Below are 19,290 nucleotides of genomic sequence, written 5' to 3'. Positions count from 1 at the left end.
AAAATAAATTTTATTTTTGGAAAATGTTATCATTTTGGCATTGACAACACAAATACTTAAAAATTCCAACAGGAGTTCCTGTTGTAGCTCAGCAGGTTATGAACCCAACTGGTATCCATGAGGATCTGGGTTTGATCCCTGGCCTTGCTCAGTGGGTTAAGGATCTGGCATTGCCGTGAGCTGTGGTATAGGTTGCATATGTGGCTTGGATCCTGCATTGCTGTGGCTGTGGTGTAGGCCAGCAGCTGCAGCTCTGCTTCGACCCCTAGCCTGGGAACTTCCATATGCCGCAGGTATGGCCCTAAAAAAGACCAAAAAAAAAAAAAAAAAAAAAAAAAATCCCATAATACTCTTAGTAACAGGTAAAAAAAAAAAAGTTGACTACATTGTTCAGGTAAAAAAGCAGGTAATACAGCTGAAACATAGCATGATTTCGGTTATTTAGAACAAACAACATAAACAGATTTAGAAAAACATCTGAAGGGATACACACCATATTGTTAATATTTGTTTTTTACATATAGGGTGATAAGATTACGGCTATTTCCTTTTCATTTGGGTATGTTTTAATTTTTTGAACTAACAAATTTCTTGCATGAAAACATACATAAAAGCAAAAAGGTTATGTAATTGTTATCCTAAGCTCCTCGAAGGCGGGGGCAGTAACTAGCGCATCTTTGGGTTTCCACGTCAGGGATATGCCTACTTTTACAGTGGACAGGCTCGAGGACGACGGAGTGTTCTCGCATCTGTGGGGCAGGTAAGACAGGGAGAGCGTGTGGAATGGAGACCCTCTCCCTCACCCAAACATATGTCATCCTAGCTGTCAGAACCTATGAATTTTACCCTATGGTGAAAGAGAAACAAGTGAATATTACATTACAAGGTGAAGGGTGTGATTAAGCTAAGGATTTCTGACAAAAGAGGGGATGTGAAGATGGAGGCAGAGATCAGAGTGATGAGTGGACATGTCCAGGACACTGGGGCAGCCCACAGAAGCTTCCAGAGCCTAAGCGTGGATTCTTCAGAGTTCCCAGAGGGAACATGACTGCTGCATTCTGGATTCCGGTCTCCACATCTCTGAGAGAATAAACTTCTGTTGTTTTCTTCAGCTGCCAGGTTTCTGGTAATTAGTTATGACAGCCTCAGAAAGGTATTCCCTATCTTACCAACAGCAACTCTTGGGCACAACTCTGCTTAATATTAAATTTTACAGCCAACAGGTTGCAGAGAAAAGGATTCAAACCCAGATCTTTTGCCTCCAAGTGTAGAGTGGTATTCTTTCCATTGGTTAATGTTTTCTAGAGACCATTCCAATGAGTGATTAATCCAATCATTCTAATGGAAAAAAATCTGCCAAAATAACTTCTGGTAGAGATTCTAAAAATAAGACAATTTGTTTAATTTTTAAAAATGTATTTGCTGTGACTTTTTGGCCTTGATATATATGCTATAAAATATAAAGAAGGAGTTCCCAGGTGGCCTAGTAGTTGAGGACTTGGTGGTGTCACTGCTGTGGCTTGGGTTGCTGCTGTGGCAGAGGTTCGATCCCTAGTCTGGCAACTTTCACATGCCATGGGCACAGCCAAAAGAAAGAAAGAAAGAAAAAGAAATCCAAGAAAGAATGTGATGTCATCTATGATTTGCCTCAAAATTCAAGTGATACAGTTCTATTTCTAATTTTTAAGTTTTTAATTTATGTATGGACTGATTTCCCTTTGACTTTGCTACTTTCTTTAAAGCTTTCACTTGATTAACTCGACTGAATTGTCTCTTTTCTAGCCTTAAGGTTCTAAAATCAGAGTGAGACCGAACCACTGAAACAATAACGTCATTACCTGGAATAAACGAGTATTTTGCTCGAAATCCCAGTCCTTCAAGTTCTTCATCAGAACTAAACTTGATCCACATGAATCTCCCTGTTGATCTAATTAACGGAGGGCTTTTCACACCACAGTAACGATCTATCAGTGGAGAGAAACCGAAAGGCCCATCTCGAACTTCCAAGTGATCAAACCGACATTCAAATGATGGTTCTATATAATAACGCTCATCAAAGGTCAATTCTATCCTTTGGCGAGGAGCAGCTAGAAAATAAGAGTAAGAGAATCAGGGCAACATGAACAAGAAAAAGGAACAATGTCCTGACACAAATGAGAACAGCATACTGTGTTACTGTTTCATAGATGAGGCTCATGATGAGAAGTGTTACATATAAAATTCATGATAAATGTTATATGTTAATAATAATAACGCCACTCTGGAGGAGTAATACTAATCTTTTTCTTTGGCATATGTGCTTCATTAAATTAGTTAAATGTAGTTCACTGATTACAATTAGAGTTGAGAAGCTGATGCTTAGTTTATGAGATATACTGTACTATAATAAATAGAAGAAACAGAAGAAATGATTAAAACATATAACTATGGACATACATTTGCATAAAGCCTACTAAGAGCTGCCAGTACATTTAGGTCCCTTATCAAAGAAGTTTCTCCTATATACTTACGCATCTAGTTGAATTATATTTTAGGAAATTCGAAATCCCTATAAAATTTCAACCTTTATTTTGTTAATGTGCTCAATATCAAGAAATATTTATAATGACTAGAGTTTAATTAAAATACATATTGAAGTTTTGTTGAAACTGGTTTAAACAGGGCATTTAACCACTTAACCTAGTTTTACAATAAAGGAAAAATCCATCCAATGAAAGGCAGAAATTGGTCAAATACCTTCCAAAATGTAGATACATTCCTTGTTTGGTGGATATGAGTCAGGATAATTTGGTGAAGCAAAATGACCTCCATTGCTGGTTCGAACCCAAATGCCACACTGAGTTGAAGGAATGTGCTTGATTCCAATATTCTGTCCATCTTAGGGATAAACAGCAGTTAAAACATTAGTTACACCAAAAGAAAAAAACATTCTGCTCTTTCCCCCACAACGTCCCTAAATAACTGCCCACTCTGTTACACACACATACAGCTATATAATTTTTAAGAACCACTTTAATTTTTAAGAGCCAAATTTAGCACAACAAATTGAATACAGCAGAAGCGAAGAAAGGCAAGATGGTATGCTGTACTTGCTAGAAGATTTTTGCTCTAGAGGACAAATCTGCTATGTAAGAGAGCAGGGAAATACAATGCTCAGACTTTACAAGGATAAAACCATATGGGAAAATCTGATCAATCAGTAAAACTATAAAATTCAGTTCTGACATAAAAATAAAAGGATCCCAGGAGTGTATCTCTGGCATGGTATCTCTGTATTTAGTTTAGCACAAAGTCAGATAAGATTCAAAAATTACAAAGGGACTTCAGTTAATGACTGTAGACTGAGCACGTGCATTTAGCTCTGCTCCTTCTTCAAAGTCCACTTAAACAACAGTAAATAGTTTTTTAAGGGCATAAACCCGTAAGTATAAAAAGGGAGATCAATAATAACAACTGGAGAACTAGATATCTTTGGAAGTAGGGGAGAGTTGGTGCAACTGGGCATTTTAAAAACACGATTTTTAAAAATCTCTTAGAATCAACCTGCTTTTTTTTTTTTTTTTTTTTTGTCTTTTCTAGGGATGCTCCTGCGGCATATGGAGGTTCCCAGGCTAGAAGTCAATCGGCGCTGTAGCCACCAGCCTACACCAGAGCTACAGCAACGCCAGATCCAAGCCACGTCTGCGACCTACACCACAGCTCACGGCAATGCCTGATCCTTAACCCACTGAGCAACGCCAGGGATCGAACCCGCATCCTCATAGTTCCTGGTCGGATTCATTAACCACTGAGCCATGACAGGAATTCCCTCAACTCGATTTCTAATACCCCCCTCCCCATTCCACAAATCTAGGTAGTGGCTGCTTCACCACCACATCAGAAAATGAGATTATTTTTTGGAGAAGGTAAAACAGGGTCACTGGACTAGGAGACAGCAGGCACAGCAGAGGGTGACAACACCAACCTCCAAACAGGGAGAGTAAGTGAATGCTACATGCTGATGACACTCAGTCTCTTCCCCTAGTCAAGTCCCCAAAGACCTCTTGGTCAGATGTGGAACCTCTAAGCAGGATGTGGAATCTTAACCTCTTCTGGGGAGTCTAATGGGCCCAAAGAAAAAGACTTAAGGATACAGACCGAGGGTCTCTCAACAGAAGGGCTGCAGTAAAAAAGCCTTTCTACACAAGCAGACAGATAAGGAGCAGATCTTTCATAAATGTGAGCAGACATTCACGGAGCACCAGATATTTGAGAAAAGCCTGTAATGTAAAAACAGATTAAAAAACAAACAGAGGGAGTTCTCTGGTGGCTCAGTGGGTTAAGGATCTGGTGCTGTCACTGCTGTGGCTCAGGTTAGATCCCTGGCCCTGGAAACTTCTGCATGTCCCAGTGTGGAATAAATAAATAAATAAATAAAGAGGTAACTCTGAAGATACAAAGATGATAAAATATTTTTTAAGAAACGAAAACTATCATTTAATCTCCTCAGAGAAAAAGAAAGCACAGTTAAACCTTGGACAACCTGGGTTTGAACCCATGGGTCCATGCCTACTACACGGTCTGCAGTGGGCTGAATCAGAGGATGCAGAACCATGAATATGGAGGGCCCACTGGCGTTACAGGCAGATTTTTGGATATGTAGGGGTCAGCATCCCAGCCCTTGCACTGTTCAAGGGTCAAATGTATATCTATAAAACAAAAACGAGGTATATTCTTAACAAAGACTATTCAGAGAAGAAAAGGAAGTTTCTAAAAATAGAAGAAATGAAAAACATTGAATGTTCCGAGCAGAGGTCCACAAACTAAGGCCCTGGGCCATACCTGGCCTGCTGCCTCTTATTGTAAATGACTGAAACGGAGTTCACTGAAATATACCCAGGCCCGCTCATGTGCATGCTCTCTCTGGCTGCTTTCGCCCTGTAAACTGCAAAGCTGAGTCCATAAAGGCCCGCAAAGCCTCAAAGGATGACTATCTGGCCCTTTATAGAAAACAGTTTTCCAGGTTTTGGTTTAGAAGACAAAGCTGAGGAAGTCTCAATGAAGACTACTGAAAAGAAAACAGCAAAAGAGAAATGGAAAATTTTTCTAAAAAGTAACCAAATAATAAGAGTTCCTTAAAGGCAGAAGAGGAAATGGAGACAAGGGAACTTAGAAAATTAAACAAGAAAAAAGGGAAAGAAAAATTTCCTAAACACAAAAACATAACTTACATTAAGACACCCATTGAAAAAGCCCAATGGGTGTCTTAACGTAAATCCTGAACAGATGTTACCAGAATTAGAACAATACCAATGTGGATCCTACAGGTGCAAAGTTAAAAGAACACTTGCATATGGTCAGAGGTGAAGAGCAGGTGCATGAAAGAACCAATTCTCACTTTCCACGGTGGAAAAATTATTAGCTAATACCTGAAACTAACATAACTATGAGAAACATGCAAGAAAATACCAAAAGAATCAGCTAAAGAGTGGTTCTCTCCATGGAGAAGTGGAATAAGGTGGGCTGGGGGGCTGATTTTCCCTAATTAACTTCTGAGAATGTTTTAATGTGTGTCATGAGTAGGTATAACTTTGATGAGAATAAAAATAAATCCTGTTATTTAGGAATCGTACAAAACTCTGACATGAAAATCTGGTTCAAAAGTCACACTAGCCAATCTTCTTTCATAAACAAAGACAACTGGAACAGGTCTCTAGGGCTTTGAATAAGATACTGATGGAAATGTTTCGCTTGTCTACACTGGGAGAAGAGATTTTTATTTTTGCTTAGTGGTAAAGCATGAATTTCATTTAATTTTTGGACATAATCCATAGTGTGCTAGGAGTCACTAGTTAGGCCAATTTTTAAAATTTATCAGGGCAAGATTTTATGCTGACAATTTACTCTAGTTAACTGCAGCTGAACCCAGTTGAATTGAGGCTGATAGGCTGACAGAAAGCCTTAGGTTATTGGAACACCCCAGAGGGATTATGGAAATAGTACTCAAAGGTGCAATCTTTCCAAATATAAGCCATTTCACTGTCCTGAACATGCAGTAATATTAGCGCCGTAAGTACTTTACCTTGGGTCTTTTGGGCCACGGCGATCCCTTCCACTACAAATATTGTTATTAACAACACTAGAGGAATAAAAGAGAAGAGAAGTTAAACGGCTAAATTGACATTAGATTTAACTAAGTTCATAAGAAAAGTTGGATGACAAAAAAAGATGAACTAAAACCCCTATTTCCTTTTTTTTTGGCTGCACCAGCAGCATGTGGAAATTCCCAGGCCAGGGATCAAACTTTCATGCCACAGCAGCAACCCAAGCCGCTGCAGTGACAACGCTGGATCCTTAACCCACTGAGCCACAAGAGAACTCCTAAAACCCCTATTTTTTTTTTTTTTTTAACTAACATTCACTCTCAAGATTTTTCAGGGTTAAATGCTATGTTCTGAATTACTATTGGACACTTAAGACAAGTCAAGAAAAAAACAACTGATTTTGTACTCACTTATACAAGCACTAGTAGTATGTTTTCAATTTATGATGGATGAAAACACATACCCTTTTTTTTACAACAAACTGTGCTGACCCCAATTATCCTATATTTATTGTACTCCATCGCCTTAAAGGCTTTACATGCATTATGGCTAGCTTTGCAATGTATTACACCATTAAAAGTTCAATTAGATGATTTGACTTCTGAGAACATTCATAATAAAGTCAGAGGTAAGGGGGCAGCAGTCTCCTAGAAATCAATTCAAGACGTTCTATCGTGCAGTACTTTGCTGTATCCTGCGTTTCAGGAGTGTTATTTAGACAATGGAGCGCCTCCTCCCCAAGTTTAACATTTCTGATACCCAAACAACAGCATATTGAATTGTTTTGTGTATGTTTGTGTTTTAAAGATTCTTTCACAGTTTTTATTTTTAGAAATGGTGCACTGCTATCTTTCACTCTCCCTTTTAATAGAAATCATACTATTAGCCTCCTGTGTGAACTAGTTTTTATTATTCATTCAATCAGCAAGCACTTACAGAGTACTTACTAGAGAGCAGACACTGAGGATACACAGATTGGGGAGGGGCAAAATACAACAAAATAGGTAAAAGAAAATGGACTTTAGCCAACTAGGCGGATTGAAGTTGGGGTTCCATCTTTGCTGGGGACCAGCTGAGAAGCTTTTCAGCTCAGTTTACGTATTTGTAAAATGAGGGTGTGGTGCTAATAACACCAACCTCACAAAGTTTTTGTGAAGATTAAATGTGACAATATACATCACACATGGCACTTTTTATCTGCTAGGTATTCTGCTAATTAAATGACAGATATCAAGACAAACTACCATCCTGAAGGAGTCAACCCCTATTACCAAGGCCAATCCACAGTACGAGGTGAAAAGCAGTTTAACCAGGGTTACATGGTAAGCACTGGAGGCAGAAAAGGGAACCATTCATTCTGCTGGGGGTTAAGAGGGACAGAGTGAGGAAAACTTTAGAAAAGGAAGGTATATTCTACTTGGATCTGATAGAACTTCTACCCAGGAGAGAAAGAGGCAGCTTAGACCAACACATGGAGGCATGAGCACTTACCTATAGGAGGTGTTGGTGAATTCTGAGTAACATAGCACAGTGAGCACGTGGAGGGGAAAAGTGGTTAGAAATTGTAGGATGAGATCTGACTGCAATAAGTCCGTCAACGCCATGCTAAAGAGTTTGGACTTTTTGACTATAATGAGAAAACCTTGTTGAGTTTTTAAACTAGAGAGTGCCATTATCACATCTGTGTTTTGGACCAAAAATCTTGATGCTGGTAGGGAGTCTAAACTTTTAAAGAGAGGTCATTTAGGAAGCAAAGATTATAAAGTCTTAAGCAGAACAGTGGTGGTGAAAATGGGAAGGAGGATGATTACGATGTAGCATCAACTGTACATGGTGACTGAAAGGATGCTAAGGGCAAGGGAGATGGAGGCAATGAAGAGACTGCTAGTTAAGTGACTGGTAGATGGTCAGGCCACGTTCACTCAGTAGCATGTACTCAGCATCTACTACCCAAAGTCAGCAATGTATAAAGAGTTCTTGTACTTTGTTGACTTTTGTTTCCTCTGGCTTCTCTCAACAGCTTTAACTTCCCCTCCGCTCCTTTGGCTGCTAGCAATGCTGAATGATTTCATGTTACATAGAAACAATCCTTCCTTCAAACTCTCTTCACATCTTTGCACAGAGTTAGAGGAATGGAGTCTTGAAACTTTTTTTTTTCCTTTTTTAAGCTGAAGATTTCTGATCAAAAAGAGAACCTAGGGTAATATTAGATATTTGACAATTCAGCAAATAACACAACCATCTGTGTTAATGTATCTTGTTAGAGGACACCATTGCCCAAGGCATATATCATCCTATTCAGATGACACACAACTGGTGAAAATTTTGTGCTCAGTACACCTTTCCTCCTGAATCGTAGGCATAACAACTTCTAGTTTTCACATTTATAATTCACAGCATATAATCAGGTAATACAAAGCCAGGCAGACAGGGAAAGTAAGAAATCAACAAACTGAAACCAGGAGAACAACACAAAACTATGGCAAAAAGATGAACTGTGCCTGAAAAATTATACTACATAATGACTAGTAAAAGTTTGGCTTTTTAAAGCACTTGATTTATGAAATCTGCACAGTATATACAACTGAGGTAGAACAATCATATTAAAAATAAAGTTACAAACGAAATTACCCTATTATTCTTTTCTACTTTATTTTAGCGGTTGCTCACAATTTTCCACCCAAGTGTTTAAGAAAACTATTCACAACCCAATCAACCAAATGAACTGTGCCACTGAATTAAAAAAGAAGGCAAATCTGCACAACAATTAGGGATGGAAATATATACTGATCATTGTGGTGATACCGTTGTGACTATTAATCATTCTAAATTCTATATCATAATAAATGCAGTGTCTTACTAGTTGTATAATGGGATCTTTGTAAATAGTTTGCTATAATCGAGATGAAATATTAAAACACACTCCATGATGCCAAACATGAGAATTACCCAGTACATGAAACAGCGTTGTGTGCTCTGGTCTGTCCTTACTCCCAAACTATGTGGTACTTGTTCCTTTCTCTTATCCAAAAGGATCAGTAATTTCTAAAATCTGGAAATACCTCACACTTTGAATTCAAAGACAATGTACCCAGGAAGGCACTAATTCTTTAAGGCAGAAATCCATGCCAAAATAAAATTCGAAACTTCACGACCACACGGTTCAGTTATATAGAGCCCTGCCTGTGATGTGATGCTTGAAAAATGTAGTACCCACCATTTACGTCCTTACCTCTGGTTCTGTAATAACCAGTGTACAGATCTGACTGAAAAACAAACAGATCCTGACTCACAGACTTTGAAAAACTTATGGTTTCCAAACGAGACAGCTTGGGGGGTGGGGGGATGCACTGAGGGTTTGGAATGGAAATGCCATAAAATTTGGTTGTGATGATTGTTGTACACCTATAGATGTCATAAAATTCATTAATTAAAAAAAGAATTCTTAAATCATAAAGACAGGTGCTATTCAAGGTATTAAATACAAGTCCTCAACGCTACTCTTTTCATTCTACCATTGTCATCACAGTTCTGCCTACAATTTTGTCTCCAGACTTTCCAGTTTCAAGCCCTACTTTTCATCAAGGAAAAAATCAAAGTCTCCTTTTCACTGTTACTTAACAGTGGCAACTCTGGCCAGTGCTATAAATAATGGCAAGGAGACATAATTATTATTTATAGATAATGTTATTTTAAAACCTAGACGTCCCAAGAGAATTACCTGGCAAATGATTACACCTATTAAGGGAAGAGGAGACTAAAATAAACAAGTAAGCAAATACATTTAACAGAATGGAGAAGTAACACATTTTGGATAGTAAAACAATGTAAAAGTAACAATTCTTCCAAGCCATACCATATTTAAGGATGTTTTAATCAAAATCTTAGTGTGTGGTTTTTTTTCCTTGTACTTACACTTCAAATGCTCATCTTAAAGACTTTAAAAAAAAATACCGGCCAAGGAAAATAGAAAAATAAAAAGTAAAATACATAAAATATATACTTACTGCAAAGCAACAGTAATTTTAAAATGTAGCAAAGGTAGAGGAAGAAATGGATGATCTGTCAACAGGCATTACCTGCACCCATTGTATCACAGACAGTGAGTCTCTCCCTGGAACTACAATGAATCAGGAAGACATGGTCCTTATTCTCAAGGGGTGTTTAGATAAGAAAATGGAAAAAGAGAAAAAGCTCAGAAACAGTCATACATATCCCAGAATTTATTATGATATATGGGATATTTGAACACCTGGCGAGAGGACAGTTTTAATAAATGGTTCTGGGATAAATTGCTAATTATTTGGGGGAAAAAAAGATTCTTTACTTCAAGCTAAATAGAAAAATAGCTGATTTTTTAAAAGGTGAATTATCTTTGTACTTTGGGGTGGAGAACATTTTCATTTCCTGAAGACAGAGACAGATAAAAACTAAAAATAAATGGGGAAAAAAAATGCCACCAGAAAAATATGCCCCCCAAACAAAAACAACCCAGAAATTCAGCCTCAGTAATATAAAAAACTGCCAATTCTAGTGTTGGTCAAGATGCAGGAAACTGACTTATACTGCCACTGGGCTGCAAACTGGCACAGCTTTGGGGAGGTTAATAAGGAAATATGCAGCATGGCTTAAACACATACAAGTCCCACTCAGCAATTCTTCCAGGTTTGGGAACTACATCACTGGGACAGTAGTTCTCAAACGTTAGTTAGGGTGCATGGTATTCATTCCTCGCAGATGGGGAGTTCCCGTTGTGGCGCAGCAGAAACGAATCTGACTAGTATCCATGAGGATGTGGGTTCGATCCCTGGCCTTGCTCAGTGGGTTCAGGATCTGGTGCTGCTGTGAGCTGTGCTGTGTAAGTCGAAGACATGGCTCAGATGCCCATGTTGCTGTGGCTGTGGTGTAGACTGGCACCTAGAGCTCTGACACGACCCCTAGCCTGGGAATCTCCATATGCCATGGGTATGGCCCTAAAAAGACAAAAGACCACAAACCAACCAACAAACAAACAAACACAGATGGGGGTGTGGGTGGGTTACTTTCAGAAATTTTGATCTGGTAGGTGTGGGATAGGGCTTGAAAATTTGCATTTTAACAAATGCCCTAGTGATGCTAAAGCAGCTGGCCCTGGGACCACACCTTGGAGAACACTGCACTAGGAGAGAGATAACACCTTGAAAGACACAGAAAGAGGCTGCCTGTTTTCTCCTTAGGTGATGGTAGGGCCAAGCGTGGGCCATGATGGATGCGGCAGGGCAGAGGGCGGGCAGACGGGTTGAAGAGTTGGTTTTGGAAATGCTGCTGAATGCTCTACTATCCATCTATGCAGTCTCGTAACGCCCCTACAAATCCCTCCTGTTCCTGAACACCTGCACTTGACACAGACTTCCCTCTGCTTCCACAAAACTACCTTGGCATCGTTAAAAACCTGCTTTTTAGAGGAACTCTCTCAAGATTAATTTTATTAGATGGCATTCAGACTTTTCACTTCTGTGACTACACACTGGCTCTCGTCTGTCTGGTTTTATTTCTTTCATTAATTTTGCACACTCCTATTACGTTAGCACTAAGTTTGGCATGAGTAATAGAAAAACTCAAGCTAGTAGTTTAAATAAGATAGAGTTTTATTTCTCTATCAAGTAAAATAACTATAGATAAGCAATCAGGGGCTAGAGACCTAAGCTCCTTCTATCTTATTGTTCAGTTATATATATATATACATACATATATATATGTATATATATATACACTTTCATTTCCAATGTCACCTTATGGCCCAATACAGATGCAGGAGTGCCAGGAATTGTACCTTCTTTACAGCTACCATGCCTGCATCACAATCAGCAAGAATGAAGAAATAACATAGGGCATTCCCCCTTCCTTTAAAATCAAATCCGTTAGATTTGCCCAGAATCTACAATGATCTCAAAACAAAAATTTTAACTGAACAACAAAAACACAACCACTTCCTCAAAGTTGCACAAACACCCAACTGCCCAGAACTTGTTTAGTCATGTGGCCACACCTAACCCTAAGGAAGGCTGGAAAATCTAGTATTTATTTTGGGTAATTGTGAGCTTAGTTAAAATTCAGAGACTCACTGAAAGGTAAAACGGATGTCGGGAGAGAATGGGCTATTTCTGCCACAGCCCCCTAGTCCCTATTCTGTACTCAGCAGCAGGTGATACTTATGAAACATAAAGCAGATAATGTCACAAAAATCTTCCAACAGAGTTCCATTACATTTAGAATAAATCCACACTCCTTACTCCAACTGCAGAGGTCCTATGGGATCTGGCAGCTGACCGTGCCCCTGACCTGACTGCTATCTATGGCGACACAGGCCTTCTTCCCATTACTTCAACACACTGAGCTAATTCTTACCGTAGATAATAAAACCAGACAGACGTAGAGAGCCAGTGTGTAGTCACAGAAGTGAAAAGTCTGCCTAGACTCTCTCTGCCTGGCTGCTTCCTTCCTGTTAATCAGGTGTCGTGAAGCCTCTCCAACTGCTCAGGAAGCTCTATATTTCCTCCATCATCCTGTTTTTTTATATAAATAATATTTTGATTATTACTTATATTTTCTGCCCTTTTCTTGCTCATTATCTGTCTCTTCCTCCTAGAAAGAGGGACTGTGTCTGTCCCATCCACTGATGCGGCTCTAGTGACTAGAAGACTGGTTGGCCCACAACAGCACTCAGGTTCTTTTTATTTGAACATAAATCAGGGGACAGAAAAAGAATTAATTTTTTTTTTTTTCTTTTCAAACATGCAACTACTCTTACTTTTCTCCAGCGGATTCAATTTACCTTTGTTAGTAATTAAAAGTACCTCTTTCGAAGCCTTCCTGTTTTCAGCATCTAAAAGGTAAACATAAGGTTTGGTAAACCTATGGTAAGATGTCCTAATGTCATGATCCCTAACTGGTCTTCCTGATCCTTACTATTTTCTATTATGAAATAAGAATGGAGGTCAGTTAGAGACTCTATACTCCCTGAGGCAGTCGTAACTTTTGTTTTTGATCAACTATATTCCAAAGAACAAAAAAAGGACCCTAATTTAATCATACTCAATTTTACTTTTTAGTTAAGAAAGAAGATGGATCTTGGCGAACTTTGGGATCACTCCAGCCTCCATATGCTAATTACACTGCCAATCACTTACAAGAAAGAGTAACTGCAAGTGCTTTCTCTTTGCTGCAGGATGTGACAACCTCCTTGTCAGCCAAATGCTCTTGAGATGGCAGCTTTGCAGGCTCTAATTACACAGGAGTCTTCCTCAGACATCCACAGCAACTATCGTCAGATAGTTAACTCGACTGGGTCACCTTTTAAAGAGTATTTGATAGCTTCTCACCCACTAAGGCTGTAATTTCCGATATATGACTCTAGGCATATTTAAACCAACATGTTTTAATGTGATTTTCACTAGAACGAACTGAACTTTCAGAACAGTGCACCCTGTAATCTGTGAACACATACGCTAAAAAGTGTCCATTTTTCAGGGGTCACTCTGATGGGTGACTAGGAGGGTAAAGCTCCTAACCAATTTGAGCAACCCAGCTCTCTTTTTTTTTGGCCATGCCTGGGCAGGTGGAAGTTCCCTGGCCAGGAATCAAAGCCCTGAGCTACTGCAAGTGACAACACCAGATCCTGAACCTGCTGAGCCACACGGGAACTCCAAACTGTTGCTTCTGTTTAGTTTTTAAATATCCCCTCAAAAGAGTTCCTCTGAGGGAGTTCTGCTGAGGAAAGTGTGAAAACCACTAGATTAGTTCACTTTTTAGGATTCCCCTTTCCAATGCAAAGAACACAATAACCGAGATCTCAAAGTACCTCAGGGACACATATTTTTTAAAAACATAAACAATTACTCTGCAGTAGCATAAATTTTAAAATGACAGGAGACTGCCCTGCCTAGGTTGTTCCCAAGGGCAGAACCTGGACTGTTTTTCAGAATTTTAGACATGAACTTTACTTAAGAGTTTATCTTTTTTCTATCTTATTCAGAAAAGGACTGAAATTGGCTTTGATTTGAACTAGTTCTGTAATGCACATGAGTGTAATAACAGCGCTGCATATTTTTCCTAAAGGTGAGTTTGGTTTCAAAACACAGAAAAAGTGAGTTCAAATTGAGAATTTACTGTAATAAAACCACTGTTTAATCAGACTTTTCAATTGTCAGTATTAAAACATTTTCTCCAACGGGGGGGGGGGGCGGGCCAGGGAGCCAAAAAGTTAATTTTTAACAAGGCTATATTTAAAAAGTTCCTTGTTAAAGGGATAGCTTTTTATTAAGGTACTTATTTCAATAAGATTTACTTTCTTGGAAGAGGCTTAAGAATGAAGGACAGGAGTTAATATCTGTCACAGCTTCCGATAAGATTTTTAACATATATGCACTGTACTACCATAAATTTAACCATAGTTTATGGAGATTTAAATATAACTGAGTCTGATAGGACTCTACTGAAGCAAGTGTGGAGAATGAATATAAACAGTGAAAAAAAGTGTTTACAAACCTAATGTAATGTTTTCATGTCACTATGATACTTTGATAAAAGGTAAGTCAAATTTTGTAAGACCTGGAATAATCATAAACAGTTAAAAGTGAATTATTCAGTTTTAACAAAATAGGAAAGGTTTAAACGCCTAGCAGAGTTATCCTTTTGTTCTCATTGCTGAAAGTAAAACAGAGAATCAATGGCATCTTAAGGAAAATTACCTTCTACTTAAAATTTCACACACTCATTATGGCTGATTTGTTTTAGTCGAAACTGACCATAATATTCCAAACAAGGCTTTCGGTGGGTAATATCTACATTTACACAAATGTTAAATAACTGCTTCTGATAAGAACCTCTTCCATGTTGAAGTGATATACCTTACAGGATACTTAAGGGCTCCTTCTTCATGCGTTGGCACACACAATGAATGGTAGCGCCCCGCAAAAAGCCAATATATTTTAAAATGTGATTTTTCAAAATTAAAAATATCCATGTTTATATAGGTAACACATACACTTTATTTCAAAAAATCAAGTGATACAAATGGGTGTGCAGTTAAACCAAAGTCTTCCCTTTCCTCTGGTTTCTGTCTCCCAAGTCTCCTTCTCAGAATCAACTTTTGTTAATTTCTCGAACATTTCCAGACCAATTCTCTAAATTTACACGCACCTATACATAAACTTTAGAAGACTTTAAAAAAGCTTGCTTCCTCTCTAGCAAGCCTAACAATAACAACAACTTAGCTTGAGCTTTAAAAATACACTAACAGGTAAAAATAAAAATAGTGTAGGCTGGGTAACATCAAAAAAAAAAGAAAAGCCAGATACAGATACTACATTGTTTTCACTGTAGTTCTGTCATCAACCATAGACTCTTTTCCTAAAAGGTACAACTAAAATGCTTCACCACGGTGGCCAGAGAGGGCAGTGTGTACCAACGACAAAAGCAAAGGCAGAAAAGCTGCAAAACCCTTCACCATTCCAGGAGTATCAGAGATTCTGTCCTATCCAGCTCAGTTTCGTCAAGTTCTGCAGGTAAAGCTGTATAATAGAGCTACGTGATTTCTCCCCAGAGGGGGCTACTCAGATGGAATGCCATTATGATACTGAACATCCTAAGGCAATCAGAACAACGAAGTCAATTCAGATAAGCACTATCAGACCGCTACCGTGCGTACGATTTATTTTGAAAAAAAAGTAAAACAAAAATCTTAATTTCCAAGGAACGGAGATATAAATTTGGAGTTACAGATAGCAAAGACTACAGAAATGGATTTCAGAGTTTTAAATTTTAATATAATAAAGAAATCATCAAGAATTTATGGGAATTCGGGGAAACAATCACTAGATAGAAAAGTCCTACGTTACCTTAATACAAACTGTACATGTAAGTATACAGTGGGTAAACAAACTGCTGAAATCTCAGTTATGAATTTAGGAGCACCTGGAGAGTAGATAATTTGTGCAATTAAAATTAAAGGCAAAATTACACTGAATTTTCCAGTAAAACAAATTTGAAAAAAGTGTTGATATGGAGTGGAAAAAAACACCAAGATTTTGCTCTGTACGAACATCAAGAGACAATGAAAAGCGATATATGACACTATAATCAATACCTTAACTCCTTACCCAATATCTTAAAAAAGGAAATATTTCATAACATTACAAATACACAGCTATTCAGTTTTCAAGCCATCAGGGGAAAAGGGAAGCCCTTTATTGGTGGTATTTTCCTCCGAGGACCAAAAAAAGGATTTACTCAGTCCAATTTTCAGAAGCAACTTTGAATCAGTCTTAATTACCCATATATATAAATTTTAAAATAACACCTCCTGGAAAATGCAAAGCAGCTCTAGTAGGTCTTAGCGCTTTGTGTTTGGCAAGCGGACTGTTTTAATTCTCAGTACAACAAATCACAAAGAACCAGGCACCGGCGCAGGGTATCCTGAGGTCCCAGGAAGCGCCTGGGCGCAGCCGGAGCAGCGGCAACTGGCCGGGCCGATATCGGCGCCCGCAGTGGTGCCGCAGCCTCCGCGGCCGCAGCAGGTGGGACCCGGCCCGCGGGCAGGCCGTTCCACTAGCCGCCACCGAGGGGCTTTTCGAGAACTGCTCCTCGACACCTCAGCTGGGGTTTTTATTGTTTGCTCGGAATGACTTTCTGTTCTTAATGCTCAAAAAGATCGGCCTTCGCTCCACTCTCAGGAACCCCACAACTTTGCAAAGCGATGCGCGGAATTCCGAGGAAGAGGCGCGAAGGCACAGCTCGGAGGGCCCGCCGGGCCGCCGGGTCCCGATGCGCTCCCCGGTTCCCCCGCCAAAGACTGGGAGCTCCCCTCGCTCCCCCGGTTCTCCAGCACGCAGAAGGCTGGAGAGAAGCGCTCGGGGAGCGAGTCGAGCCCGGCGGGAGTGGGCTCCGCGGTCCGCTCGCGCCAGACAAAGGGGCGCGTCGGGCGCCCGGCACCGGGCAGGGACGCGAAGACGCCGGCCTCGCCCGCAGGGGGCGCCGTCCGCGGCCCCCGGCGCTTACCTTTGAGGACCGAGCAGAGCTGCTCCAGGGCCATGTTCCCCAGCGGCCCGGCGCTTCGCGAGGGGCCGAGGCGGCAGCGAGAAGGTGGAGGCGGTGGCGGAGGCGCGGCGCTCACGGCCCGGCGCGGCGGCAGCTCCGCTCCGTCCCCATCGCCCTCCACCAGGCTGCTCCCCGCGGGGGCAGGGCTCAGGTCCTGCGGCCCGCCATGCCGGAGTCCCGCGGCGGGCTCCCGCGCTGCCCCAGCTCCCCGACGGACGCCGCCTCCTGCTCCGCGGCGCTCCGTCCCATCGACCACCCCGGAGCTGAGGCGCGCGGACGCCAAGGACCGGAGCGGCGCAGAGCGCTCCGCTCACAGCCGCGGCGCTGGCCCCGCTGAAGTGGCGGGCGCGGGGAGCCCAGGCTCATTTAAGCAGGGAGCTCGAGCGCCGCGTGCCGGCCGCGCCGCCTGCGCGCAAGTGCCCGCCCCCCGCCCCGCCCGTGTGCCCCTCGCACCCCTCCCGGCCAATCGCCTGGCGAGCCCGCCCGCGGCCTCGCACCCTGGGTGGGCGGTGCGTCCCTCCGGCTACCGTTGGGCTGGGGGCGGGGCGAGGAGGTCCCGGCGGTGCTGTCCGTCCGCCCCGGAAAGGCCAGCTCCGAGCGTGAGACCGGCCCGCCCCCGGCCGCTGCCCGGTGAATGAGTCCGAGTCCTCGAGCCCTCTGACCGGAGGGAGGGGCGGAGATCCGCCCCCAGCTCCGCTCTGCAGCCCAGGTCCGTCTGCCCGCCTCCGTCTGCCTTCGCAGACGGAAAGGGGGCACCGACCTCTCGACCTCTCTCCTAGGACCTCAATTCAAGGTCAGAACACTGCCCGGCTCAGGCCAGCTCCACTACCTCCTCGGCGGGGGAATGCGGATCTGGGGGCTTCAGGACAGAGCGGGGCTGAGGTTCTCGCCTGCCTGTAGCGCGAGGTGAGTTGACCTGACCGACGGTAACGATGACTCATACGACCGACCGCTGTCCAGATTGCGAGGCACAGTAGCAAACACTTCACATGTCAACTCTGCAGTCCTCGATTCACCTGCTGTGGGATAGGTACTATTAGAGAATGGGAAAAAGGAGGCCAGGAAGGTTAAGTAATTTGTCGAGAGCCACACAGCAAGTGAGGGAGGTGAGGTGGTGAACCTAGGAAATCTGCCTCCAGAGGCTGCCCTCCTTACCCCTAAACGATGGTGATGTGATCGCTTGACTCTGCTAATAAACCCCCCAAATCTGGAGTTCCCATCTTGGCGCAGTGGTTAACAATCCGACTAGGAACCATGAGGTTGCAGGTTCTAATCCCTGGCCTTGCTCAGTGGGTTAAGGCTCTGGCGTTGCCGTGAGTTGTGGTGTAGGTCGCAGACGTGGCTCGGATCCCGCTCAGGCCTAGGCCTGTGGCTACAGCTCCAATTAGACCCCTCGCCTGGGAACCTCCATGAGCCGCGGATGCGGCCCTAGAAAAGACCAAAATACGAAACAAACAAACAAACCCCCTCCAAACCTGCAAACCACTGCATAGAATGTGCTATTGATTCTCCTGTTTTATTTTCTCCATAGTGATTACCTTGCCCATCTACTTGTTTACTTGTTCATCGTTTGTATCTCATTCAACCCCCCCCCCCATTAAACTGTAAGGTGCTTGAGGGCAAGGAGGCCATATTAATATATTCCTTTAACACATATTTATGGACTGTCAGTTGTGTGTGGAAAATGGTGATGGGTGCTGGGGAAACACCCTTGATTAAGGTCCTATCTACTAGAATATTTATGCCTGTATCTGACATACAGTAGGAATTCCATAAATATTAGTCTAACAAGTTAAAGGACAATTTAAGGGCAATTGCAGCAACTGAAAATATCTCTCTTTCCTTCTCTCCCTCCGAAAGTAAGTTATTAACAAGTTTACAAATGAAAACACATTTAATATCAAGAATGTCAAGGTATTTAGCCCTTTGCCATGTGCTGTGGAAGGTATATAAGGTGTGTCTGTGGCTTCCTAGGGACAAATCACCTACAGTTAAGTACATAGGAGGTTGCACACGGGAACCAACCTGTAAATAGAACATTTAAGAACCTTTTCCACAAATATAATAAAGTGACATATTGGGAGTCTAGACAGTAATAAGAGTGTTATAAATATAAGTCACAGACAATGAT

The 19,290-nt window shown here is 41.5% G+C and overlaps 1 protein-coding gene across 5 annotated transcripts in view; it reads right to left on the bottom strand.

Moving 5' to 3' along the window:
- NETO2 (neuropilin and tolloid like 2) overlaps nt 1-17,499 on the bottom strand; it is a 62,191-nt gene extending 44,692 nt beyond the window's left edge. For all 5 annotated transcript variants that reach the window (XR_014805954.1, XR_014805955.1, XR_014805956.1 and 2 more), the window contains exons 1-4: nt 17,121-17,499; nt 6,062-6,118; nt 2,737-2,877; nt 1,839-2,087 (exon numbers count right to left, since the gene is read on the bottom strand). Coding sequence is in view for 2 of the 5 variants with exons in the window: in XM_005664460.4 (XP_005664517.2) it covers nt 1,839-2,087; nt 2,737-2,877; nt 6,062-6,118; nt 17,121-17,154 (481 nt within the window). In the remaining 3 variants the exon portion in view is untranslated. The remainder of the gene's footprint in view (nt 1-1,838; nt 2,088-2,736; nt 2,878-6,061; nt 6,119-17,120) is intronic.
- Between the last annotated feature and the right edge of the window lie 1,791 nt (nt 17,500-19,290).

The sequence above is a fragment of the Sus scrofa genome, chromosome 6 (genome assembly GCF_054392235.1).
Source record: "Sus scrofa isolate SSC_HxYL_T2T_F1_AM1 chromosome 6, Sscrofa_HxYL_maternal_Yorkshire_Landrace_v2.0, whole genome shotgun sequence".
Classification (NCBI taxonomy): Eukaryota; Metazoa; Chordata; class Mammalia; order Artiodactyla; family Suidae; genus Sus; species Sus scrofa.
This window is presented reverse-complemented; position numbering and strand designations above follow the sequence as displayed.